The sequence below is a fragment of the Lasioglossum baleicum genome, chromosome 9 (genome assembly GCF_051020765.1).
Source record: "Lasioglossum baleicum chromosome 9, iyLasBale1, whole genome shotgun sequence".
NCBI lineage: Eukaryota > Metazoa > Arthropoda > Insecta > Hymenoptera > Halictidae > Lasioglossum > Lasioglossum baleicum.
This window is the reverse complement of record NC_134937.1, coordinates 2,708,392-2,735,973: the sequence shown is the minus strand read 5'-3', so window position 1 is coordinate 2,735,973 and position 27,582 is coordinate 2,708,392. Positions and strand designations below refer to the sequence as shown.

Here is a 27,582-nt window from a genome sequence, read left to right as displayed (position 1 = left end):
CTAAAATCACTGGCATTTTAAAGTGTCGGTACTTCAGATTCCTATGGACACCAAGTCCCATAAGGTGTCAGGTCTATTCCTATATCTCGTCTGTGGCACGGCCATAACCCGAGCGTGAGCACTCTCATATACCTTATGCTATTATCACCGACGAGATATAGGATCTATATCTCGTCTGTGCTATTATCTCGTCGGTGACCCAATGCATTTTGGTGTCCGTCGGTATCGGTGCACTAACGCCCCATTTCCGTCGGTATCGGTGTGCTAACGCCCCTATATCTATATCTATATTCCTATATCTCGTCTGTGATAGTATCTCGTCGGTGATTCCAGCTGCCAGCGCAGAGGTCGCGCGAAGTTACCACTTCGAAGGGTAAAGAGAAGGGATCGCGGCACGTCGCGTCGTGGTTCCCATCAACCGATTCGCGTAGTTTAGGACGGAGGCGTCACGGCGGTCACGGAATCGTGGAAGCCCGTGATAAAAGGCAAATGGCCGCCGCAGCGTACGAGAGCGGGTTACGCGTATGACGTTTTTTCTCCGCGGGCCGCGGGTCAGTTGTTGACGGGCACGACATGGTTTAGACGTGTCCGACGGTGGTGTGTCGATCGTGTCTCGCGAAACAACGGATCCTGTCGTGATGTGAACGGGGCGAGGTGGGAAGGCGGAAGGCTCGAACGGTTGTTTCCGTGGCCGGCGATGGACGGTGAGAAGGCGAATAGTGCGGTGATGAAATCGGTGTCGGAGGGTGAGCTGGGCGTGGAAGAGGTTAAATCGTCCGAGGCGAAGGCACGGGAGTCCGCTTCGCGGCTGAAGCGTACTTTCACGTTACCGCGGAATCCGTTTCAGAACGCTAAGATGTCACGGCGACGTCCGAAACAGAACCGCGACTCGAAAGACAACAGCGGCGGAACGAGCGGCAACAAGGAGCGAAACAATATGCAGCAGCAAGTCGAGAGCATGCAGCAGCCCCATATGGGCAGGCTGCACACGAACGGGCAAATATACTCGGAGAAGAAAGTGTTTCGCAGGCCGTCCTGGAGGAAGTTCATTAACAGGATGGTTCAGCACATGTCCAACGTGGGCGCGCAAAACCATAAAACCTCCCATAGGGACGATCTAGGGTCGAGTGCTGGGGACATTAGGGTCCCTCCGCCTCGGCCCGCGCATATACCGCCGGATCGTGTGCCAGGGGTCATAGGTTTACGCAACCACGGTAACACGTGTTTCATGAACGCCGTGCTGCAGTGTCTATCCCATACGGACATACTCGCCGAGTACTTCGTGCTTGACCAGTACAAGGTCGATCTATCCAGACGGAACAAGCTCAACTCGAAGAAGTACGGGACGAAAGGCGAGATCACCGAACAGTTGGCCCTCCTACTCAAGGCTATATGGAGCTGTCAATACGACCCGGAGATGAGCACCGCGTTCAAAAGCGTCGTCGACAAATACGGCAGCCAGTACCGTGGCAACTTGCAGCACGACGCTCAGGAATTTTTGTTGTGGCTATTAGATAAAGTGCACGAGGATCTGAATCAGGCTACCAAAAAGAAATATAAGATTATTAAGGTAAGCAAGCTATCTGATTCTCTGTGACTCGGTCACCGAACGAGCCAAGCATTGCATTTCCATTAGCGCGGTAAAATTCGAACGTACCGCGTCACACGGTTCAATCGTACATACATATTTAGACCGATTGTTCCAAATCGTTTACGCAAACTTCGCCGTCTATTCAAATATTAAGTCTATCGTGCTTCTATTCTTCGTATTTAGTTCAAAGTCTAAGTATATATATTTTACAACGGCGCGAATCTTGTTCATTATTTCAAGTTACGAATATATTCGTTATCTAGTTGCGAGGTTAACGTCTGTTTAAACTGAAACCGTTGCGCGTTGCTTTTTACCGAAAGGAGATAGAGGTCTTTTTTATTATACGGAACATAGAGCAGAGCACCGTACGCGAGTTGAAACGACAGAAGGATTCTTCAGTTTCGTATCAACTTACCGTCACTTTGATAGTAACAGCTAAAAGTCGTAGCATACCGCTTCATGTGGTCTCCGTGTCAATGTTTGTGCATGCCTTTGCCCGCGTGCGATGTACATACACACATACCTACTAAATACATACATACGCGTTTCTCGCGTTGCGCGTTGCGTGTGACCGACAGGTTTGTAATCGTTCTTGTCGATTGATTACATAATACGAATGCATACTCGTTAAACAGTCACCGGAGCATGCTTAAAAATGACGCTTGGAAATCTGGGATATCGGTCCATGAAAATCTCGCATGTTTTTCTTCTTTCGAGTTACCGTCGAACGAGAACAAGAAAAAAGTATGATACATACATACAAAGATGTTCGAAGATGTTTTAACTTGTTCTTATCGATGTTTGTCGCGTCGGTTAGAAGGAATCGCACGTTCATGCAGGCTCGAGTGGATTTTATTTATTTTTTAGTACACAGCACGGAGTGTGTGTCAGTCGATCGCGACGAGGGCCTTAACCTAAATTTATTTCGCGTTTGAATGCTACATGGCGCGCTTTTTTAACGAGGCCAGTAGAGCCTGGACCTGGACCGGGCGATGTCGCAGAAACGGAATTGCTTCGGAAAAAAGCAAAATTTCAAAATACATACATACATGAAAATCGGTTTCACGTGGACTTTCTTTTTCTCTGAATCAATGGCACACGATCGTACGAACGTGTAGAAGTTACAGAGGAAAAGAGCTGCGGTAAACTCTTCGAAACAATGTTTTTATTTTTAAAAATCATTTTTGTAAAAAAAAAGAACACAATTCTTACAATATCAAGTAGTGCCGTTTTCTAATTTTAGTTTTTGGAATTTATGATAATTTAAATTGTTATTAAAAACTTCTAATTGTTAAAAAATAAAAATAATCTCCCCGACGCGTCGCGACGAGCAATCGAACACCGGTCACCGGTCTCCCACGCGACAGTCGGGGATACTGACCACTTTTCTTTTGATAACGTACGTTTATTCAGCCAAAAAAAATAACAATTACATATATACATAAACAGGAAACTTAACATAAAGAGAACAAGTAGGGTAATTGCACCAGAGTGAATGAACATTTAAGAAATTGTTCAGGAAGATATTTTATTTAAAAAAAAAAAATATGTGAATATCGTGGACCAGTGAACAAACAACGAATTTTTAACGAAATATTCATTTTATAGCTATTTTTGTGATTTATATTCAATATTTAAACCCTCGTACATCTATATTGTTAGTAATTTTTATCTCACATGTATAAAAGAAAAGTATAAAAACTCATGTGTAAAAGAAAAGGTCGTGTATACATACCTTACTAGTTTTAGCTCTGTTGCACACACTCAACGCACTTGGTGAAAATAGGCCATCTTAGAAACTAATGGTCACGTGACCAATATAAACCAATAGGAATACAGCTACGAAAAAGAATCATATACAATTCCATTGGCCCAAGAGTCATTACATATCGCTAGTATGCCGTGCGGCTTAAAATTTGTTGAAATATACAAAAGCGTTCATTTACTGGTGCCCGTTTATTCACTGGTGCAGTTATCCTATGTACTTCCTTAAACGTACAAAAGGAGAATATGGCTTGTAGAGAAAACTTGAGACTAAAGACTCGAATATCGAGTACGCGTAATCTGGTCGGTCACGTAGACATTGCACTTATAGCTAAAAAAAAAAAAGGGAAACAAAATTGTACGCATTTGTACTGTTTTTGAGGATACATACTGACCACTATACATAATATACATAGATACATAGTATGTATGTATCGAGGAATAATTGTTTATATTTTTTCCGTTTTTGCAACACCCGACTAAATTTCTAGGTACAGAGTAGGTACTGAAAAGGTACGCAGGAAGGGGAATAGTATAGAGATGAATGATAATTTAAAGAGGTCTCAATTGATAATTCAAGCGATACGCAAAGACAGGTGCCACATGAAACTTTCCAAATACGCGCACGATTCCCCGGAAGAAAGAAGGGGTTTCACATGAAGGAAGGAAGGAAGGAAATAAGGCATTTTTAAAATACAGGGCCAAGAGACAGTCGGTGCTCTGCCGCTAAAAATAGTCTACACTCTCGAATACTCGATAAGCGCGAACTTGAACATGATTGGCCGGCCGTGCCACGCGTTTTTGTGTCACAACTCATAAGCGACAACGCAACGCGTGTGTTCGAAGGAGAGAGCGAACCTCACGAGACGAATTTCAGTTGGATGATTCACCGCACGAGATGCTCGTATGATAACTATGACGTAATGCTTAGACAAAAGTGCGCAGCATTGCGTGCCCCGGTCAATTGTTCACCGGTATACGGCTCCCGATCGTTCGCAACGAAACGATCTCGCAGAAATTCGGAGGAAAAAACACGGTGTGCCGTTTAGACGATCTGCGGACATACGCGGCCGCCGCGCCGCAGTCTGCAACGGTTCTACCATGGCGATTACATGAACGGTGAGGTAAGAGAGGCGGAGAAAAACGACTGCAAAACAAAACCGTGAATCATCCCGCGCCACTCGCCGCTTGCCGCGCGTCGAACAAAAGAGGAACGGTTCACGGCGGGACAACCGCAACCGGCAAACCCGATGGAAGCGCTGGAACACAGTCTTGAGTTGCTTCTTCGTTTTCTTTTGCCCCCTGATCGACGGTAATTAATTACTCGACGATGTTTGTCAACTTGTTCAGCGTTGCTCCGTTTCACTTTCAACTCGCGTATCGATTTACATGTTTTTCAGTTCAATATCGTTTCCAGTTCCCAGCCACAATACGACAAAACGCATCCTGTCGCGTCTTAGTCCAGTCAATGAATGCTCATAAGGGGGGCGTAGAGGGAAATGGAAGGAACACAATTTTTAACTTTGGGACTTTGTTTGGACTAGTTACGAGGGAAACATACTAAAAGTCCCTGCGCCGAGGAGGTGAGTGGGTGACAGGGGGGCACGTAGAAGGTCCCCTTTTCGGTTTTCCGCGGATATCTCGGGAACTATGCGTCCTAGCGATAAGACCATTCCATACAAAATTAAAGCTGACACAATGTGCCACAAGATTGATTCAATTGAGTTTTTCGCTATCTCGCATAGTTTCCGAGATACCCGAGCTCAAAGTTCACTAATTGTGAAAAAGAAATTTTTGCCTTGACTAGCTAACTTTTCAGCACAATTAGTGAACTTTGAGCGCGGATATCTCGGAAACTATGCGAGATAGCGAAAAACTGAATCGAATCAATCTTGTGGTACATTTTGTCAGCTTTAATTTTGTATGGAATAGTCTTATCGCTAGGACGCATAGTTTCCGAGATATACGCGGAAGACCGAAAAAGGGGACCTTCTAGGTGCCTCCCTGCACCCCGCTCACCTTCAAGGCGTGGGGACTTTTAGTATGTTTACCTCCTCACTAGTCCAAACAAAGACCCAAAGTTAAAAATTGTGTTCCTTCCATTTCCCTCTACAACTTTTCGTTGAGTGGACTAATGTCGATTTTTCTATCGTAAAGAAAATTCGAGTCGATGCACGGCGCGGTGCGGCATCGTGATTTTTCGTCCACTGCAATATCTATCCGTGCCTTAAATAACCACTAATATTACTAGAAAGATGAATGCGTACATACATATTACGATAGACTAATTAGCGAACAAACTGAGCCTCGATACATAATAGATAATATAGAGGCTAAGCGATTCTTAATCTTATTCTCGCGTCGATTAAGTGTTACACAACTAGTGTGACCGATCATTTTTCATCAACTTCTTTTTTTAGCGCGGTTTCGAATATATTACTTAACGAATGTGCATTTTTACATTGCGTGCACGAGATATTGTTTCCGATTTACATACGTCGACTTCCTCGGTATTTGTTTAACGCTTTATTTTTACACTTCCCCCGCGGTGTACATACACGTCGCTGTCGCATAAAAAGAAGCGGTCGTCGGCCGTGACAGAGGAGAAAACGTCGTGAAATTGTACGTCATTCGCCATCGATGCAATTACTCTCCTGGCGTGGCTAACAAGTACAGGGATAAATGCAGTAAAAACTACTACATAATTACGAGAACAACTGAATTTTCTCCTCTCCTGGACGCGAACTTTCTACCGGCCATTTCGCGGTAACAACGGCGATTCTTTTGTTATACATATTGTCTTATCGTGAAAGGTCGATCAGAGTCATTTAACTTTTACATTCATAAGAAATCGTGTACAGTGTACAGTGTACGCAGCTAAGCATGTGCGAAATTTCAATCTGAAACAATGAGTTTCTTTGCACCGCGAGAAAAGCTTCAAGTAGTTTGAATTTGAATTCTAATTGAAATTTTATTTTATTTCTATTTAACTACAAAGAATTTGAAAAATTTACGTAACCGATTCCAGGAAGTAATTTCGAAACTATGAAAAATGCCTGTGCTCGCAGGTCCGATTCAATGTAACCGCCTTGAACGATCGCTAACCGTTTTTTCTTACAATTAGTCCCAACTACATACGCATGTATGTCTGTATGTATGTATGTACATAGTTTTTTCCACGGCTTTGGCTGCATAGCTCTAGAATTAGTTGCAGCTATTTCCCATATCTCGACTTTTTTCTTTTTCCTTCTTTTTCCACACAACTTGCCATGTAAGTACATACATGAATGTATACGCGACTCCAGATTCCGCGAAGCTATCTTATCAACTATGTATTCCTTGCGTGCGCGGTCAAAGTTATTTGCCGGGCATCGGATAATGAAGCGATCTTCGGCAAAGCGTAGTCGATAATCCGGATCGGTAACCGACAGTGTCCCGACATGTTGCCCCTCTTGTTAACGGCCGCTGCCTCGTGCCACTTTTTCGTAGCCGGTTCTTTTTGGTTTTCCCTCCTCGTCGAGTGCCCTTCGGTGTCGGACATGTTGACCGACTTCTTCGGAATCGGTCAATGAGACGCCTTGAAAATTCAAAGACGTTCGTGGAAACGTTTTCCCCCGTAGCGTCTTCTTAACCTTCGTTCGAGCCTTCTTGACAAATGTTGCCAACGAATGCGTTGAAACAATTGAAATCGTTTGGTCGATTGGAGAAAAGTAATTTCTCTTGTGGGAGCAGGTGATTGTAGCTCGTAAATCCGGTCGCAGTGCACCGCGGACACGTCCACGTTGTCGCAGCCGATGAATCGGCGCGGCGGGTCACGGAGCATCCGGGACAAGTTCGACGCGGTTCTCAAAATGCTCGGTGTGCCACTCGGGAGCACGTGCTGAAGCCACGGTGCCGCCGCCGCCGCGCGTATTGTTGACCTTGCGATAAGATCGTTAGCTCCCTTGTCCTTTTAAAATTAGGATACGCGGTTTGCGTGGTTCGAGATAAACGGCCTCGGTGACGTTATCGATAAGGTCTTCTCTATCTTCGTACCGTGAATTTTTATCATACATTAAGGTGTATCGAGACGACCGGCGCAGACTTGATTAGCACATAGGGAAAGGCAACCGTGTGAATAATTTATCATCCTTTTAGGCTGGCTTCGGGGATAACGTTCGGTGCGTAAATGTAAATACCGATCACTCCTCGAACAACTTGCTCCTACCTTCATCCGATTAATTACACGCATCGTTAATGCGTACACCGGTTACCACATCTTTTTTAATTACATCGAACGTTTCGTGCAGTTTTATTCGAAATATTTTCGTCAGCCCCCCCTTCCTCACTTTCTCTACAATTCCTAAACTCTTTTTCCTCGTCCAGCTATAATTCAATTTTTTCAACCGTTATCGAAGGCCTGAAGTAAATATTTGCTTGCATAGGCTAGCCTTGTTCCCGATAATCCCGATTTGAAATGAAAACATTTTGAAAGGACATTTGAATGTTGCGCAAGCAAGACAAGTCAATATGTATGTATGTATGTAGTCGGTTTGGTAAAATCTGTGCGACGATGGAGTGACGCGCGTTCATTACGGATTCTGTTATCTCGCCATGAACCGTACCGGTGCGCGGTGTGTACAAACATCACGCGTGTCCTTTAGCCAATCGTGTTCCGATTTCCATCGCAGGTCGCTCCTATCGAACTCTTATTTACGCGGTCGTTTACGATTCATCCGGGACAGTGCTCGCAGACGTCCTTCGGCACCTCGTGTATTCATCCAAGAGGGTCGTAATTCAAACGTGCAAATCACACCTGACGCGTCGCATAGTGCGTGTCGGGTGAAGGAGATTTGGCAGTAAACACAGAATTTCAAATTTTCATTATTTATTTATACACGCCGCCGTTAACACTGAAACTACCGTCGGAGGCATTTATCGAATTTTCTGTAAAAGATTTTTCAAATGTAGTTTTTTCAGTGAAATGCTTCGAAAGTTTTATGCGAACTACATACATACATAGTTACTCTACATATAGTACATATTTAGTATGATCTAGTTACGGTTGACCAACTTTGACGCAACGTTCAAAAGAATGGCAAATTGAATATTTTCAATTAACGACTGAGAGTGCAGTCGTTCAACATTGAAACGTCGCGTCGCGTCGGTGTGCAGCCGCGTTTTATGAAAACGTGCACCACCTTGGACGAGACCTTGCATTCGTGCAATGCGACACGCGTGTTTTCATGCCGGAGCCGGAGGTCGTCTCGGTTCGGAGACCAAGAAGAAAATATTATGGAAAATTGATACACTCTCTCGTAGAGAGGGTCTAACTATCGGGGGAACGGGAATGGGAACGGTGACGGTAGAGGACTTCCGCTTAATCTGAAAATCAATTTTGATCGACATCGATTAAGCAAACGAAATTTTATCTAGCCAAGTTCCTCGCACTACCTCCTTTTACACGAAACAACTTAGCCGTTTTTTAGAGGCTTATAATTCTGCACTGGAGGCAGATGGAGAGATGTAATTTCGTACACTTGTTAAATTGTATCATGTCTCAATATTGACAAAACATTAATCTTCCAACATTAGTAGGTTCCGAGATATAGGACCTCAAAAATCGCTAAATTTCTCACTGACTGAATGACTGACAGATCATCAAAACCTTTTTGGTACTTCCCATTGACCTACAAGCTTGAAATTTGGTACATAGATCCACCATAACAAACACTCAAAGGAATAATTTATAAAATTTTACACTTTAAAGGGGTTGTATTGAAAAAAAAACATTACGAAATAGGTACGTAGGATAGAACATATAAAAAATGGCTGTATCTCGGGAACGGTGCGTCCTACCGCAAAAATAACGAAATTTTCGAAAGGCTCAACCGAAAGTACATAGGGTATGCCCAACCACATCAAGTATGTAGTCTTTTGAATTCTTCAAAGGAAAAAGAAAAAAACATACGCGTGGAAAACCACGCGCGACAAAAGTGAAACTTCTTGTTTATTGGGTGTATGTAGATACAGATTTCAACAAAAATTGATGAAATCCCAACAAAAACATCCTGTAAACAGGAGCCAAGTTCCTATGGCCGTAAAAAGTTGCGAGATCAAAAAAGTACGGCCAAGTTCGTTAGCTTAGGAATACCTCTTGCAATATTGAAAAAAGCGTTTGTAAAAATTAGTTTAAAAGAACGCCATTTCATTTTTAAAGTTACATGAGAGCTAAAGTATTCAAACTTGGCCGTTACTTTTTAAACCAATTGTTTGAATAATTTAGCCCTCCATGTAACTCTTTAAAAATTAAATAGCGTTCTTTTAAACTAATTTTTACAAACGCTTTTTTCAGTATTGCAAGAGGTATTTCTAAACTAAGGAACTTGGCCGTATTTTGTTTGATCTCGTAACTTTTTACGGCAATAGGAACTTGGCTCCTGTTTACAGGATGTTTTTGTTGGGATTAAGATCTACAAGGCGTGAACGCGTTAAATGGACACCGGCGCGGTGCGGAGCAGTCGGGGAACGATCGACCGATTTCTTCGATCGCAAGTATGTACATATGTAGTTCCATTCGATCTTCTCCATCTACGGTGTAGATGGAAAAAGTGAAAACAGCTTTCTATTAGATTTCCAACGCTAAATATTTATAGTTAACGACGCATTCTCGCTCCATGGCTCCATGTTATGACCGTGTCAGGGCAGGGGCCAGCGTTCCGTGGACAATGCCGACGCTGCGCAACGTACCGAACTTTCTCTCGCGACTTTCATTTTCAATTATAAATATTCATTCGAAGAAAATGCAATAGAGCAATGCCCTACAACAGTACAGATTTCATTGATGGGAAGCGAAGCTCTCTGGATCTCGCTTCAAATCAACAAAACCAGCTATTCTGTTTACATATTTAGTTCGCTTCCGGCTAGACGCACGGTCTCAGATTTTAATCACCACATTCATCACATTTATATAAATTCAATATTGTAATTTTGACACGGTGCCGTTTTAATGCTCGGTACGTTTAGCGTTACGGAATGTTTAAGACCAGTTAACTCGTCGTTGTCTGCTTAATTCAACCAAACATTTTATCACTATATTATCTATGTCACAGTTAGACTGTGGATCTGTATGCAAGTTCCTATTTAGATAAGCCATTCCTTAAAGAATGAGGAAAATATATCGTTTGTTAACTAGAACCTTTCTTGTAGACATAATGTGTATGCCTTGTATTTTACATATTTGCAAATGCCCGAAGATAAGAAAAGAATAAATGCACGAAGATCCGTAGTCTAGTCGTGGAGTGTCGGTGTCTGTGTATTCGTATCCGAAAACGTGCAGACTTTTGCCGTGTCGTTCGAGACGGTTTCGATGCAGCGCGGAATGTTTGATAAGAATCGTGCAGGAAAACAAAGAGAGATAATATGTGTATCGAGGGCTCGTCAATGTAAACACGAGTGTTTATCGTCGAGGAGGAAAATCGGGTTCGTTCGTCGTTTTTTCATGTTCGTCGTCGCCGCTCCCGCAGGATCACCCGTCTGCCTATAAATAACCTCTTATGTTCGTGAATCGGCGCCCGATAAGCGCAAACTTTTAGGCGTCGCGCCGCGCCGCGCCGACAGAAAAATTGTAAAATTTCCGACCACGATTGTTTTTCGAAATAACTTGACGTTTCACACTTGTTAACACACTCGGCGGAACAGGTATGCAAATAAAAGAGAGAACCGTCCCGTTCTTTGTCAGTTTTGTCAAAATACACTCCTTTCTTTCTTTTATTGGTGGCTAATCAAATTTGAGTAACGTTTAACCGCAAAGCTGTCGACTTCCTCTTACAAACAGTTCCGTCTGTTACATGCGATAGGGATAACGCTTTATAAACGTTTCGATTAAATTTGAATATAAATACGTTTTGTTTCGTAGGCTTCCTCGCTTCTCTCTTTTCTTCTTGTCAACACACCCTGTACTGCAATTCTAGCGGATATGAAGCGGTACCATAACAAGGACCGACCTTGAATGGGGCCACGCTGATCCAGTCGTTCCACGACCGTTTCACCGTTTTGCGAAACACGGTCAACGCGACCTTTTTCGTAGCTTCCGTTGACAAATGGCGGTTTTTTATTGGCATACGCCGTTGGGTCATCGATGGAATCCGGTCGTACGATTCAGCCTATAGATTTCATATATCTTCGCGTGCGAAAGCGAAGAATGCCATACTTCCATACAGAGTGTATCGCAATATGTACGTACATATAAAGTCCAGAAGCGTGTAATTTTCCATGGTGGCATGGCCGAGTTAATTGCCACCAGCGGGTGTAATTTTCTCTTTTCCACTCGGTCTAATTATCGGTTTGCATCCACGGAATTGCTGGTTTCATATCGAGAATTTCGAATATGTACATATGTATGTATATCTTTTTCACGTTTAATTATTATTAATTATCCGACCGTTGGAAATATGCAAAAAAACGAACGGGGTATCGTTTGCGAACGTCTTCGCAGCGGAATGCGACAAATTGTTCGTCGAGGTACAAAAGATACTCGGACATTACCCAACGGGTTCAAATTCCACGCGAAATCGCTGTATATTGTTGTGTCATCAAGGTTGTTACACGTATTCGTTGCTCACTAATGTAGAAATATCGGAGCGCGATTGCAGCAAGAGCGTGAAACGAATCTTTCGAAGACGCGGCTGGAAACAAACCGTCCCCTTTTATTTGCTGTTTCAGTTAACTATTTCCTCGATTCGTTCGTCGACTGTGCAGGATGAGTCATGATCCGAGAATAATAACAGTGGATATTCGTTCGAGCGAATCAGTCGCCTAATAAGTGTCATTAATATAAACATGCAAATCATTGCTGCTGTAAAATCAACCCGATAAAAAGCCGATCAGCTGATCATTTCTACTCGAACGAGTTAATTCGTGGCTCGTATGCGACTTCTTCATCCCTCGGTAGCCCCTTTTGTTATTTTCTTCTTTGTTCTCCTAATTCGTGTATTTTAGTTTATTTTATTTTGTCGAGTTTTTATCTCTCTTTGTCAGATTTGTCCGTATTTCATCAAAGAGATGATCTATTCTATTCTATTCTACCTAATGAAACACCGGGCGCACGAGAATTATTGCCGAAAATTGTCGTTATGTATATGTATTAATTTTGCTCGCAATTTGCACGCGTTACGCCTGTGTGCGCATTTATGCTCGAAAAACCAGCTGATTAACGGATTAATCATGGCTTTCCGTTTCCGTGTGACCTTCCTCTATACACTGAATAGTTGTGTCGAATTAATTACTATCTCCACCCACGCCGTCTAATTATCATCGACGACGGCTAAATGACCCTGACGAATTACAGCGTCCGTTTATTAACAAATCCAATTAATGCGAGCATGTTTGCGGTGGAACTAATTTAAATGGAATCCACGTAATCCGATATTGTACATACATATGTGCTGTATGTAGGTATATATTTATGTGACCAACTTTTTCACGCAATCCTACCAAACCTTTAACCGTTATCGATCATCTACATTTTTATATCGCTACAATTTGTTTTATATCGCTACAATATACATACATACACGCATATGTAACTTACTTAGTAGGGTGTTAAAAAAATATATTTCAATTGTTTCTAATTAGTCCAGTCAATGAATGCTCATTAGGGGGGGTGTAGAGGGAAATGGAAGGAACACAATTTTTAACTTTGGGACTTTGTTTGGACTAGTTAGGAGGTAAACATACTAAAAGTCCCCACTCCTTGAAGGTGAGCGGGGTGCAGGGGGGCACGTAGAAGGTCCCCTTTTTCGGTTCTCCGCGTATATCTCGGAAACTATACGTCCTAGCGATAAGACCATTGCATACAAAATTAAAGCTGACAAAATGTGCTATAAGATTGATTCCATTCAGTTTTTCGCTATCTCGCATAGTTTCCGAGATATCCGAGCTCAAAGTTCACGAATTGTGAAAAAGAAATTTTTGCTTTATTTGACTAGCTAACTCTTCAGCACAATTAGTGAACTTTGAGCGCGGATATCTCGGAAACTATGCGAGATAGCGAAAAACTGAATCGAATCAATCTTGTGGCACATTTTGTCAGTTTTAATTTTGTATGGAATGGTCTTATCGCTAGGACACATAGTTTCCGAGATATCCGCGCTCAAAGTTCACTAATTGTGAAAAAGCACTCTTCAGCACAATTAGTGAACTTTGAGCGCGGATATCTCGGAAACTATGCGAGATAGCGAAAAACTGAATTGAATCAATCTTATGGCACATTTTGTCAGTTTTAATTTTGTATGGAATGGTCTTATCGCTAGGACACATAGTTTCCGAGATATCCGCGCTCAAAGTTCACTAATTGTGAAAAAGCACTCTTCAGCACAATTAGTGAACTTTGAGCGCGGATATCTCGGAAACTATGCGAGATAGCGAAAAACTGAATTGAATCAACCTTGTGGCACATTGTGTCAGCTTTAATTTTGTATGGAATGATCTTATCGCTAGGACGCATAGTTTCCGAGATATCCACGGAAAACCGAAAAGGGGACCTTCTACGTGCCCCCCTGCACACCGCTCACCTTCAAGGAGTGGGGACTTTTAGTATGTTTACCTCCTCACTAGTCCAAACAAAGACCCAAAGTTAAAAATTGTGTTCCTTCCATTTCCCTCTACAACTTTTCGTTGACTGGACTAAAATTACCGTGACTGTATAACTGTTGAACGAGGAAATCATAGCGACGAATCCAGTATTGTTGCGCTCGAGGCGATCTCTGTTGCTCTTTGCACCGATTATTTACAAACACAGCAGCGGTTTCAAGTTTCAAGTCGACGCGATCAGTTTACATATTTGGATGCACTTGCACAAATTGTCTTCTGAATGACACATTACGCGTGTCAATGTTTGGGAGAAATCTTTTCGTTGACACGTTGTTATTGATGATATACCGGCAAGCTCGGAGCTCTCTGTGCGAAAGAACAGTCGACGAATCTGCCTAAATGCCGTTATGTCCGAGCGGCAAGAATCATTTACTGAATCTATAATCTACATCTACAGTTTACATTACAGGAGGATGCACGATTTAATGTTAATGTTCGTGGATCAATATGGTTCACAGAAAGTGTTGTAGAAAATTGATTACACTTTCGAAAATTAATATTAACCCCTTCGCGTATAAAGACGCTTCTCAATTTATATTTAACTATGAATTTTTTACGAATACATACTTATTTTATATCAATCGTTCAATTATGAAGTCGTCGGCTACAAATAGTTTTTATTTAATCACAGTTATCAGCGTTTGCAATGAGTCACAACTACATATATCGATAAAATTAGAACACACTTTTATTTCCAACCGAACGAATTTATGTTGCAATTCAATGAATAATAAATTGGGGGAATGGTATCTTTGGCTAGATTAGATTCCGTTCAATTCCATTTAATTCGTGTGTCAACGAGTCAACGCTTACACTTCTTATTTTTTTGCAAACTCGATTGCTGCTGTGCCAAAGTATCGATTACAAAAATCTAAATTTGCATAAATTTCTACAGTGTCAGTATCGAATTTTTTTACACCGGGGACACGGAAGGTAATTCGAGCGGTGTCGGATTCGAAGCGTATTGTATTGTGCATCGAAATGCATACGTCCGAACGCGTTCCGTGTTTGTCAGGTCGAAAGAAGTTAATTATGAGTTACGAGCCGAGAGCTGAGAGCCGAGAGCCGTTGATTGCCACTGTTACGTAAAGAATGTTTAGAGGCGTCCAACTTCCGGTCCTTTGTTTTGCACAACGATATAGAAAACGATCCGTTCCTGCGCTCGGATATTGTTGCTTTTTTGTAGCAACGTCGGCAGATTGCGTCGCGATCGTGGTTCGCACAGCTTAAAAAAAATATCACGACGCGACGCGACGCTCGAATCTAATGGAAATCGACGCGAAATCCGTTGCGCAATCCACATGGCATTCGTATCGCGCTTCGGTTCATTAGAATTATCAATATGAACAATTCGTTTCCATGCCTATTCGAAAGTATTAGCACACGATTTAATTTTGTTGATTTTTGGAGCAGAATTCTTGGTCGAGAAATTACAACGATTAGGAACTCTGATTTATACATATGTGATACACGATGCGACACCCTGTACGTATGCACCGACGTGACATTGACCAATTGTGAGTCGCGTGAATCGTAGCGTGAGTCGTTACAACCTGTAAGCATTGAAAATTACTTCCGGCAACCGGATCGACGATACACATCCTGCGGATGGCTCAACAGTTATCCCAATCCGGTAGCTTACGAATGCACACGCTCAGAGTTATCGCCTGCACGAAACAATTAGCCTTATCTATGCTGTAATGGAAGACCGACCGGTTGTCTTTGCGAAAGCAGCCAATGCAAATACATATGGGGGGCCCGGCTATTCGAAAGCGCAACGCTTCGCGCAATCTGCTGAGAATGAGAAATACTTGTCTCATCGAAGTCACTATCCTCGAATCTTGCTCAACGCTGAGTCACGTCTGATCCGTATCAACAAAATACGCCAAGTTTGTATCTATTTATCCCTATCCAATGACGCAACGGTACATATATGTATGTATTGTAGAATTTTCGTATATGCCAAGGATAAAATAACGTTGTTCTTTTTCATCGGAAAGGTAGATGAAATGTTTGTGTAATAAAAATGTTGACGGATCGAAACCGACCCGGTGTAGCTATATTTTTCAATCCATTAAGAACCTTTTAAGGGTAGATATGTAATACTTTGATGGACATCCTTGCGTGTCTTTCTTTGTAATTTCTGTTTCGCGATTACGTTGGTCGCGCGTGGAATACATACGTACGTGGGTGGTGTTCGAAAACAGCGTATTTCGAAGGTCATGAAAACAGGAGATTCGTGATCTGGTTAAGTGAAGCCTTCCACGCCGATCGCGAGTACTCTGTACCGGGAATCCACTGACCGAAAAGGGGGTTGAGGAAAAAAAGCACGCGAGGCTTTGCAGGCGGTTCGCTAAACGTTACCAATGAAACTAATTCAATTATCATTGAAAAATTTCCGATCGATACCAGTCAAAGTCGGCGTAACCGACGCGCGCCGCAGACGTCCAAATACATCGTCGTACAATATTTCTCCGACATGTGCTTCGCGTCAAGGTTCATTTGTTGGTTCTCGAGCTGTTTCTTGACATTCGTTCGAGCAGATATTCGCAAGTTCTATTTCTTCCCGTTTTGGCGTTATTCTATTTACGTATAAGCAAATACATACATAGACGCGCGACGATAGCTAGCTCGGCGTTTTTCAGGTGATTGACACTTTTGCTGGCGGACTTTGAGATCTTCTAATCCACACTGTCTGCCGGGAGAGGTTGCTCCGATCAAACGCAAACAACTTTGTGAGTTTTAGCGAGCAGGCGACAATTGTCTGCCGTTTATTAGCATACTCGCAGTCGGTTTGCTCCATCCGGCTTGGCGCGCGGCTCGCGGCGGGACCCGGTTGCGAAACTCGGTGACAGAAAATAAGGGGCATGAGGGCAGACGACGACAAGCTCTGTAGAGAAGCGCGAACCGTCGCGCCGCGCCGGTGTAGACAGTTATTATTAGAACAGTCGCGTTATAAGCGTTTATCTTTGTGTACATTAGGAGGTAAACTGGTTTCGTGATTGTCACGCGTCCAATCAGCAAAAAATATGTCCACGGAATCGCTTGTCACACGTGAATCCCCACGCTGGACGCACGTGTAACTGTTAATCGCAGCAATGGCGGCGCCACCTCCTTGTCGTTGCAGAACAGAAATCTATTAGACGCTCCGCCAGGCCAGCCGTTGGTTCGTGTCCTGCCAACAATCGAGCAATTGCGATAGCAGAAAGAAATAATTAAAACTATTATTAAACAGATATGCAAGATTATATGCGAGACGGTTAATCATTTTATGAACGTAGACTCGTTCGTCGTGACGCGTAACATCGAGCCAGATCGTACATAAGCGGTACACGCATTTCCTATTTACCTAAAGGCATCTCCGACATTCTCGAGTATGTTTTCTCTAATCGACAGATAAAGTTACTTCATCGGGATTTGCGAAACATTATCAAAAATCGATTACACTTCCATGAAGCGCTCTTCGATTCTATACAGATCGCGAGATTACGATCGTACGACTGATTACGTCCCTCTTTCGGTGGTTTTCCATCGTTTCAACAATTAATTTTAGTAGCGCGTGCGTTGTTTGTCCGGCTTCTTTCTTTATTACGCGAAATAAAAGAAACTCCTCTAGGCCCGATTAAATGCAGCTGCACCGCTTACGCGCGCATCGAAGGCGAAGGGTATTTACATTACGGTTCCGCGCGTCGTTATCGATACATACTCTTCATAATTTACGAACGATAAGGATTATGTATATTGTTTCGCCATTGCTCTTTCGCGCGCGATCAAACGGTTTCCTGCGATAAGGTCGTATGCGGTTTAGAAACAATACATACCACTGATAAAAGAGAATTTCTTACCAATTTAAAATGTTTTCGATTAAGGACTCGCCGACATCTATTTTACGGAGATCTAATTACGCAACGTGAAAGTTTGAAACTCCCGCCAATTATCGTGGAACGCGAACGTAGGAGTCATTCTTCGTAATGCATCGACGAGGAATGTTTCAAAGATCTTGCGCTCTACGATTTCTCAACGAATTCCACGAGTTCCGATATCGATAAACATTCATTCCTGTGGCTCACCTTTCGTTGATAATCGAATAAAAACGATGTTCCGCAGGATAGAAAGTTTCCCCGTTTTCTCTCTCGGACTGTTGTCCACTCACCTCGTTTCTGTTAAATTGGTACACGGTATCTGGGCCAACGGAAAAATCAGTCGAGTGTTGTCAGAAAAAGAAAATGTTGATACAAATGCATTTCATGCTTCCAGGTATTTGAATCGATTCCTGTAAATTACATTAGATTCGATTCGATTAGATGATAAGATCGATGTTCCTATGTCCTATAACATAAGATTGATCGTGATTTTCGTTTGCAGAACTCGTTCGGGCGTCCGGACGATATCGTTGCAGCGGAAACGCTAGCGAACCATGTTCGGTGCAACAACTCGTTCGTGCACGCAGTGTTCCAAGCTCAGTTCCGATCTAGTCTGACCTGTCCAAGATGTCATCGGCAGTCGAACACGTTCGATCCTTTCCTCTGCGTGTCGGTACCAGTCCCGCAGAACCACCGACAGATGAACCTTTTCGTGAACGTGTTGTACACGTCGCAGCAGCCGCGACAAGTGAAAATTGGCGTTAGCGTGAACCAGGCGGCTAACGTGAGAGAACTGAGGGAAATTTTGGCGAGCGACACCGGGATCGACGAGAATCATATGTTGCTGACGGAAGTCCACGACGAAGGATTTCACAGGTAAACGTCTCGAACGTCAAGTATGTATGCAGTCCGCGTTTACCGAAACGTTTCTATATAGTTGCTAATTCTTGTTATTTATTCTTTCCAGAACATTCTCGGATTGCCAACCTCTATCTGTGATCACCGAAAACGACCCACTCTACTGCATAGAACTGCCACAACTGAAAGAACCGGCGGAGCAGGCTTACATTCTTCTCGTATGGATCAACGTTCAGGCGAAAGGAGACCTCAGGCAACGCTTCGGCAGTCCGTACACGATGCAAGTCTCCAGAGAGACGTCCTACGAAGACCTGCAAAAGCTTCTGCTGAAGGAAATGCACAGTGTTCTGGCCGACGATGTTCTCACGTCTAGTCAAAGTCCTGGACTGTTCAACATCCGGGTCGCGGACCCGGCTGCCACGCCGGTTCAGGACGAACACCCTTGCATAGATCCCTGCGTCGAGCATCCTTTGTACACGGAGCAGATCGAGCAGGCGTTGGCTCTTTGCGCCGACGACTCCGGTCCGCAACACGTTAAACTGATCTTGGAATGGGACGAAGCCACGAAGCGCAACATCATTCAGGACGACACCGATCAGATCGAGGAACACGCCAGCGTGAAACAGTTGAAGAGCAACTCCGAGCTGGGAGGAGCCGTCACTCTGGAAGAATGCTTCGATCTCTACACCAGAGCCGAGATTTTGGGAGCGGAGGACGCGTGGCATTGTCCCTACTGTAACAAGAAACAGGAAGTCGTGAAGAAGCTGGGCCTCTGGTCCCTGCCCGACATCTTGGTGATACACTTGAAAAGATTTCGGCAACAGTCCAAACAGAGATCCACCTCGAAGCTGACGATGCTGGTCGATTTTCCGTTGTACGGTTTCGACATGACACCGCACTTGGCGCACAACGGAGTCCAGGCTCACAACAACGTTAGCGCTTTGGGTGGCTTGGGCTGGTCACCCTGGAAGAAGCCCAGACCGCGCCAACAAAATATTCCAAAGTACGACGAGAACGTCTACGACCTTTACGCGATATGTAATCACCACGGCCAAGATCTGCAGGGTGGACATTACACCGCGTTCTGTCGGAACCCTTACGACACTCAGTGGTATTGCTTCGACGACACCAGAGTCGAAGCAGTCAACGACACGAACCTGATAACCAACGCTGCTTACATGCTGTTTTATCAGCGGAGAGGATTGACCAACAATTCGGGAACCTCTTCGGCAGCCTCCACCAGTTCGACCGGCTCCGGGCTCGACCACTGGGTTTCGAAAATGCCACCGTTCTATTTCAACAATAAGACTAACAGCAACGTCACGAACAATAACCAAAGCAAGTCGCAAGAGATACTTTGTCAGGAGAAGATCGTGGAGGAGAAGAACATGACAAACTTCAACAGAGGCTGCCGCAATTATGCCACCTTGCAACCAAAGAAGAGGAACGTTGCGACCGAAACGGACGTTGGTCAGATAGATCACTACTCGGACGACGAAGCGCCTTGCAGAAGGGAATGGGTATGTCCGTTAACTCTTGTTCGCGTTCACCCCTAGGTATAGGTTGCGATAAGATCCGCAGTTTGCTCGTTACATTATTTTCTTCGAGATTATGATCGCGATTATTCTTTCAGGCTTCGCCAAAACCCGTCCGGAAAATGTCGTCCATCACGTTGATACCGCATGTGCCACAGTCGACAATCATCCACAGCAGCAGCGATCCAGACACCACGATCATTCACGAGTCAACTTTGTAACACACGATCTAAGCCGGACGCGATCTGGCTGGAGCATCGCTCAACGTGTAGTGCCTGGAACCTGGTGTGTCGCAAAACTTTCCAAAAAAAGCTAGCATAACCGGAACACGGACGATTATCCGCGAACCTTAAGTACATTCGTTTCGTATCGCGAAGAATATGCTTTCTCTTTCTAAGCGACTGTCGAACGTGCGAAAAAAATATCAGTGCCACACGTAGTTCTCTGGATATCGCATTATATTTCCACGATAAGCCAATACGGCGGCGTTCGACGAGTATTTCTTCCGAGCGCGGGAGCGGAACTCGAGGCATTAGTGATTCTTTTGTAATTTATAACGTGTTTGTATACAGATTGCGCGAACTGTATTGTACATTGTGTAGCAGTTAGTAGAACTTTTTAAAGAAAGGACAAATTATATTATATTTAGTATCGAGTACCACGAGTCCCTCGTTACGAGTCGTCTATCGTTAATATAATAATATATTAGATCTTCGACGCGATAGGTAACCCATCCTACGTGTGTCTGGGAAGAATGTGGCCGTGTCAAAGAGTTCACCGCGACGTTTCTTTTTATTATCGCGCGAATCGATGCCCCTGTACATCGAACACAGAATACAGTCGTGGTTCACGATGGAAACTATGACAATAAAGCGAATCTTGCGTGCGATAAGATTCGCGTGTATCACCATTCATTCTATCCAAACGAAAACAAAAATTATTCTTCTCTGGACATACCGTGTAGTCGCTAACCATTGCTTTGAAACTATCGCTTAACTGGAATATTTATATTATATTTTTATCACCCACTAGTGGCCTTATCTCGATAATTAATATATATACATACATATGTGTATGTATGTATATATGTATGTATATATATATTGTATACACGAGTCCACGCGAACGTACAACAGTCATATATGCAAACACACACACACACACAACACAAACATATATATCTTTACATATATCTATATGTCATTTGCAATCGCGTAAGCATACTTACTAACTACGACGCGACAGCGATCTATCGTCGAGCATCGATATCGTATCCGGAAGCCACCGAATCACAGAACGGCCAACCTTTTATTTTATTGTTCTTTTTGGGAATCTATTCTTGACCAAAAAAATCAATATACTTCCACTATTGACTCTTCTCGTTCTTCCTGTGATTGGCACAATTCAATGTTCAAAAATGAAAGCGTGTAGTACGTTGGTAGCACGAGTGGCTCCCCTAAGTACATCGATAGCATTGTCCAACACTTATTTTAGGTCTCAACGATGATAGGTGATTTTGCTAGATTTTAATAATCTCGATACGCTAAAAATATTTATCGTTGCATTTCGAGTAGTCTATGCGTTCGTCCCTTGAAAGAAACTTGGCTATTTACCAATGAAATTTCTCCGAAATATAGCGTTGGAAAAAATCGATTTTTAGACTCGTATTTGCGTTAGAATATTTTATAAGAGCCACCCGCGAACGGGTTGGAACACGCGGAAGAGGTTGAAATTTGTACAGGGTATGGTAGGAAACACGGGGGACGGTCGAACGCGTCTGGTCGATTTAATCTGTAAGTCGGACAGGACGATTTAACTCATTATTTATATATTCAATCGTATCCTTCTCTAATTTCGCTCGTTCTTATTTATTTTGTTTAACATTACTCGCATTCGAATCATAACCATACATACATATATAGCCACGACGAAGAAGTATTACCCGGTAAACAGATTAGCGCGTCCGATACTCGACCGTTCCGTCTCCTGTGGTCGAGCCTGCATACCTTTTTAGCGACCCTACTTTTTATCAGCGTTCAACGCTCTTAAGCTCCCAGTTATAACGATCATTCCACTTAGACATTTTTTTATAGAAAGCGATGGAAAGCGGAAGCCTGAAAGTGAAAGAAATTTCTAGACGTACATATGTGTACATTCGTGCACGCGCGTATAAATAGCGAGGGAAAGATATTTAAGTTATATTCGAGTAACATTTATTGCTAGTCACACGTATCGTGGACGGTGGGGTAGTGTGAGTAAATTGGTGCATGAGAGACGATTTGTCGAGTCAGCGTTAAGCTCTAAGCCCTCGGTATCGCGAAAGTAGCTCGTTCGATAGAGCCAGACAATGCGGCGTGCATCCGACGAAACAACATGCATGTGCATGAATCAGTACGATTCAAGTGTAACATGTTAAGAGTATCATGCCAAATATCAGCGACTTTTAGAATCTTGGAAAATTGTAGAACTTCCGACAAAATAGTTTTTGCCGTCTGCGAGTATCGCAAATTCTTTTCAGTTCGGCTAATTTTATCCAAAGTCTTGTTGTTCCTCGATGCAAACACAAAACTGGTCAGGTGCTTTTAACATTTTATACTTTCTTCGCATTAATACTGAATCGCGCTCGCTCGCATCGTATCCTCTATCTGTAAGCATATATTTTTAAAGATTTCACTGCGCGAGTTGATATTCCTATAGTAAGTCTCCGGGTCGAGTAGAGTGCCATGGTGGTCCCAAAAGAGTAATACTCGTGCACTTCAAATATTTTTATACTTAGGCATCCGAAGAAATTGTTCTGCTCTAGTCTAACAATTGAAAACCACCTAACGCGCAATTCGATCTGTGTAAAAACGAATCACAAATGGATTCGGTTGTTAGATTTGAAAATAGAAAATCGGGTGCCATGGTAATGTTAAATTTGAATAAATTTAAGAAATAAAATTAAGATATTTGGGAACTATTGTACACCATTACGAGACTTGGGAGCTCTCAAACGATTGTAAATTCGAGTGAATGCGAAACTGTTGTCTGACAATGAGAAACAAGAGAGAGAGAGAGAGAGAGAGAGAGAGAGAGAGAAAAAACGAGAACAAGAATGGATGATTGCCGCTACCCGTTATTAATTACCGAGTTTCAAAGTCGCGTACTCACGTTTAATCGACTGGGGAATATACTATTGATTATTCATTTTATCGCTACTACTTTGTTGGAATAAATAGAGAACGTATTGTATAGAGAAAAAAAACTGTCATTCCACTTTGTGCAAGTTGAGCTATCAGTTTCCACCAGCGATTCTTGTATTTCTCAGTTTGAAAGATAACGTTGTTCACGCTTGTCATATTTAAACGTAGAAAAAAACAACCGTCTCCAACGAATTTCGAGAAACTACAAAACTTCGGAAGAAGACAACGTCAAAGAAACTCATTTCGTCTAGCGTTCCATTAGACTTTTCAAGAATTGCCGATATTGATAATTGGCATGAAAACGAAAGAATAACGAGTATGCAGTTCACCCGACCTTATTTTAATCGCCGATTTCGTGGGTCTAGAATTCTAGAATGTCTAGATTGTAGACAAATACATAGGAGGCATCGTTCAATTCGAAACGAAACATTGTATAATATTATTCAAGGCTAATGTAAAAAGTTTATAAATAATTAACGAAAAACAAAGTATAATATACAAAGATTTGTCAATAAAGAAGAAATATTCATACGTAAACTATTCGGAATTTACTTAGTTATACCGCTATACGTTTCGAGATAGGTTTAATCGATAACATATTATTCATAATTATATCATACTTTATTCGAGTAACATTTAACATTTAAATGGTCGAATTATTCAAGCACTAAGCTCTGCTACTTTCAGAGAATTATTTTTACCTACTTTATTCGTTATCTAAACTTAAACCTCCATTTTTCTCCGATGATTATGAACATTTTAGGTCTGCTTTGTTTGAGCTTCTTAAAAAAGGTAGCATCGATACAAGACGAATTTTACAGACGCGTACAGCAATGATAATGTATGTATTCGCACAACTCCCACGTATATATGTAACAATTAAATAACAATTATAATTTTTGTTAGTCTAACAGATTTTCCCACTTATACATATAACTATATAACTTTAGTATTCTAATAAAATCAATCAGTCTCAAACGCTTAACTTAATCCAGGAATAAGTTAGTTTCCTTAATACTATGGATTTAGGTAAATACAAAATTATTTTTCCCACAATGTAACAAATAGATTTATCGTAGATATTAATCTAAATAGTAATAATATATAAAATCGTATGCGTTTCGCACAAACAACATTTACCAGCATATACATACACTATATTCTTTTCACGCTAATACTAGCTCTTCGTTATCCTACTGTATGCGTTTCCAATGCGGAGATTGGTTTAAGACGAGTTTAAAACAGAAGTTAATCAAAGTTTCAACGATACCCTTTCATCCTTAAAATACCTTATCCTAGGTAAATTGAAAAATAAGTAACAAATTTACATTTTCTATATTGAGCTAATGCTTACGGTTACATAATTTAGCCGATAGTTTGTTCTTATCCTTAATCACAAATGATTATGTTGTTCCGTATTTCCAAAATCGACTACCATTTGAAGCCTGTTGTCCGTGGCCACGAACAACATGACCAGAAGCATCGGTAAACGGAAACGTGATTGCCACCCAAGTTTAAGCATGAAGATTAAGGCACGATGGAACGTGCTACCTGTTGCCAAAAACACTTTGAACGCCATTGTGTTCATTACCTTGGTAATGATACGAATACCAAGGCTGTTCTTTACTATTGATATTGCTTAATCGTTTTGCTGTTTCGATTCGAACACAGATGGATACTGATATGAGTTCTGAACATTCATGGCAGAAACAATTTGTTGCATAGTTTCCACAGGTGGTCTCTATTATCGCATTAAACCGAGCAAATAAATCACCACACCATGGACGAGGACGACAACATCCATCTTAAATTCATATAGATGAGAACCATCGACGTTGCTTCCACGCAACCAGTTTTCCATAAAACGTTGATGTATCGAGGTTATGTTTCGTTGAACGTCAAACAATATTCAATAATCACGACATTTACAATGTTCAAAACGTTTATAATACATGTTTACAACTACTCATTTTACTGTTATAATTCGAATAAAGACAGATCAACGATGCAATCGTCAAATTTTAATGCAAACATGAACAGGATACAGGTACGTTTCCACAGTTCACCGACGATTACACGATTAAATACGCCATCAATTGCCATCAATACATAATCGATATTTCCTTTCGCTTTCTATCGTGAAGTTTCAAATATGCACATATGTGGCGCGAAGGACTTGAATATGATTTTAGTTAAATTGTTGTATACATATAGACTGTGTTGATATGTACCTTGTTCTATTGAAGTTTTGGCTTTGTCTAAGCGAAGCCCACTTATGTGTAAATATATATATATATATGTATTTATATAGTGCAATGTCATCTGCATACTAATACTTATGATACGTATTTGAATTTCTCCCGGTATATGTTGTCCAGTATTCTCGAAACGTAGATGCTATAGGTATAAAATATCTCTGAAAATATAGAACTTCTCCTTGAGAAAGACCATTATATGTAACATATATTATATGCTCTGATGACTGATTAATACTCTCTGGTTCGAGTTGGAGTTGGAGTATGCTCATTGCTCATTGATGCTCATGCCACCGACGAGATACTATTATCTCGTCGGTGCTCATGCTCATACGCCATACGCTGGAGCTGGAATGGGATTGAATGGGATAGTCTGGGCAGGTCTGGGTCTGGTGGAACTGGGTGGAACTGTGAAACGTGGAACGTGGAAGAAAAGGAGGAGTGGAAAAATTGACCGGTTTTGGTCGAGTCTGGCGGTACTGCACGCGTTATTGACAGGTGACCGTGGATGGTTAAGTCACCGACGAGATACTATTAAAGACTGCCAGCCCCTGTGCTATTCAGCGAGCCCGGTAACCGGGCGCAACGGGCGCGGGGATAACGTGAAAGTTACAGTGATCTGATATACCACGTCGCTAAAAATTCGAAATAGTGCCACAATAATGCCAAAACATCGTCTGAAATATGGCGGAGAATGTAACATTTAATAATAATCGATATAGTTTCGTGATAATTCGCATTCTCGCCGATGCATCGCGACGAGAATCTCCTCAGTGGTCTTCTTCACCGACAAAATGCCGTCGTTGGCCTTCTGTTTCTCTGGATGGAGGCAGAATATATCCTAGAGGGCGTAAGAAACACCGAAAAATTCGGGCTCGCCAACTGCCATAAGGCTGGCAGTCTTTAATAGTATCTCGTCGGTGGTTAAGTATTCAATGAAATTGTTATTCAAGGGTTAAAAAAATTGGTGGGTGTCCACTGGAGAATTCTGTGTGTCTGTATTGTATAATAAAGGTAATTTATTCATGCAAAATGAAAAATATTGGATATTCATTACAGCAGCAAATGATTCGTGCCGCTTTTCCCATAAGACGCAATGTTAATTCCGGCACGAATTATTTGCTTTTCCTAAACGTCCGTACAGCGCCATTTCATGCAGTGGCAAAACGCTCAAACTGTTAGCCAAATTTAGTTCCGAATTGAATCTACCGCTAAATGGCGCTGTTACCGACCTGTACTCTGTCGGTAACATTTGGCTAACAGTTTGAGCGTTTGGCCGCTGCATGAAATGGCGCTGTACGGACGTTTAGGAAGAGCAAATAATTCGTGCCGGAATTAACATTGCGTCTTATGGGAAAAGCGGCACGAATCATTTGCTGCTGTAATGAATATCCAATATTTTTCTTTTTGCATGAATAAATTACCTTTATATTATACAATACAGACACAGAGAATTCTCCAGTAGACACCCGCCAATATTTTTAACCCTTGAATAACAATTTCATTGAATATTTAACCAAAACTGGTCGATTTTTCCTCTCCTTTTCAGCTTCCACTATCCCATTCCAGAAATTCTTTCAGCTGTAGCTTAGAGCATTAGAGGCTCAGGGGACAGGGGATAGGAGTAAGAATGAGAACAATTACATACATTGTATAAATTAAATTTATTACATCGTATAAAGTATATTATTTATTATATCTTATTTATATTCAACATCGTCTAGACAACGCCATAGGAAAAATGTTTTTACACAGATTACAAAATTTGTCGACACGTGCTATAGTATACAAGGAGACATCCTAATAAAAATACTAGCCGCAGCACGAGAGAGTCGCCCTAATGTGCCACGCATACGGTACGGGGTATGGGGTACGGGCCTGAGGTTATGACTGATTATGACC

General features: G+C 42.1%; 1 protein-coding gene and 1 long non-coding RNA gene across 3 annotated transcripts; both read left to right on the top strand.

Annotated features, from left to right (window-relative positions):
* The first annotated feature begins 416 nt into the window (after positions 1-416).
* Positions 417-23,315, top strand: LOC143211951 (ubiquitin carboxyl-terminal hydrolase 31). The gene is made up of 4 exons (XM_076430125.1): positions 417-1,570; positions 18,353-18,726; positions 18,818-20,228; positions 20,342-23,315. The coding sequence occupies exons 1-4, from the start codon at positions 698-700 to the stop codon at positions 20,462-20,464; spliced, it is 2,781 nt and encodes a 926-aa protein (XP_076286240.1). The 5' UTR covers positions 417-697; the 3' UTR covers positions 20,465-23,315.
* A 786-nt stretch (positions 23,316-24,101) lies between these two features.
* Positions 24,102-27,558, top strand: LOC143211960 (uncharacterized). 2 transcript variants are annotated; one of them, XR_013009581.1, is made up of 3 exons: positions 24,102-26,178; positions 27,230-27,304; positions 27,436-27,558. It is a non-coding gene; the product is annotated as an uncharacterized LOC143211960 (long non-coding RNA). The 2 variants fall into 2 exon arrangements; XR_013009580.1 differs by having other exon boundaries at positions 27,230-27,442.
* The last annotated feature ends 24 nt before the right edge of the window (positions 27,559-27,582 follow it).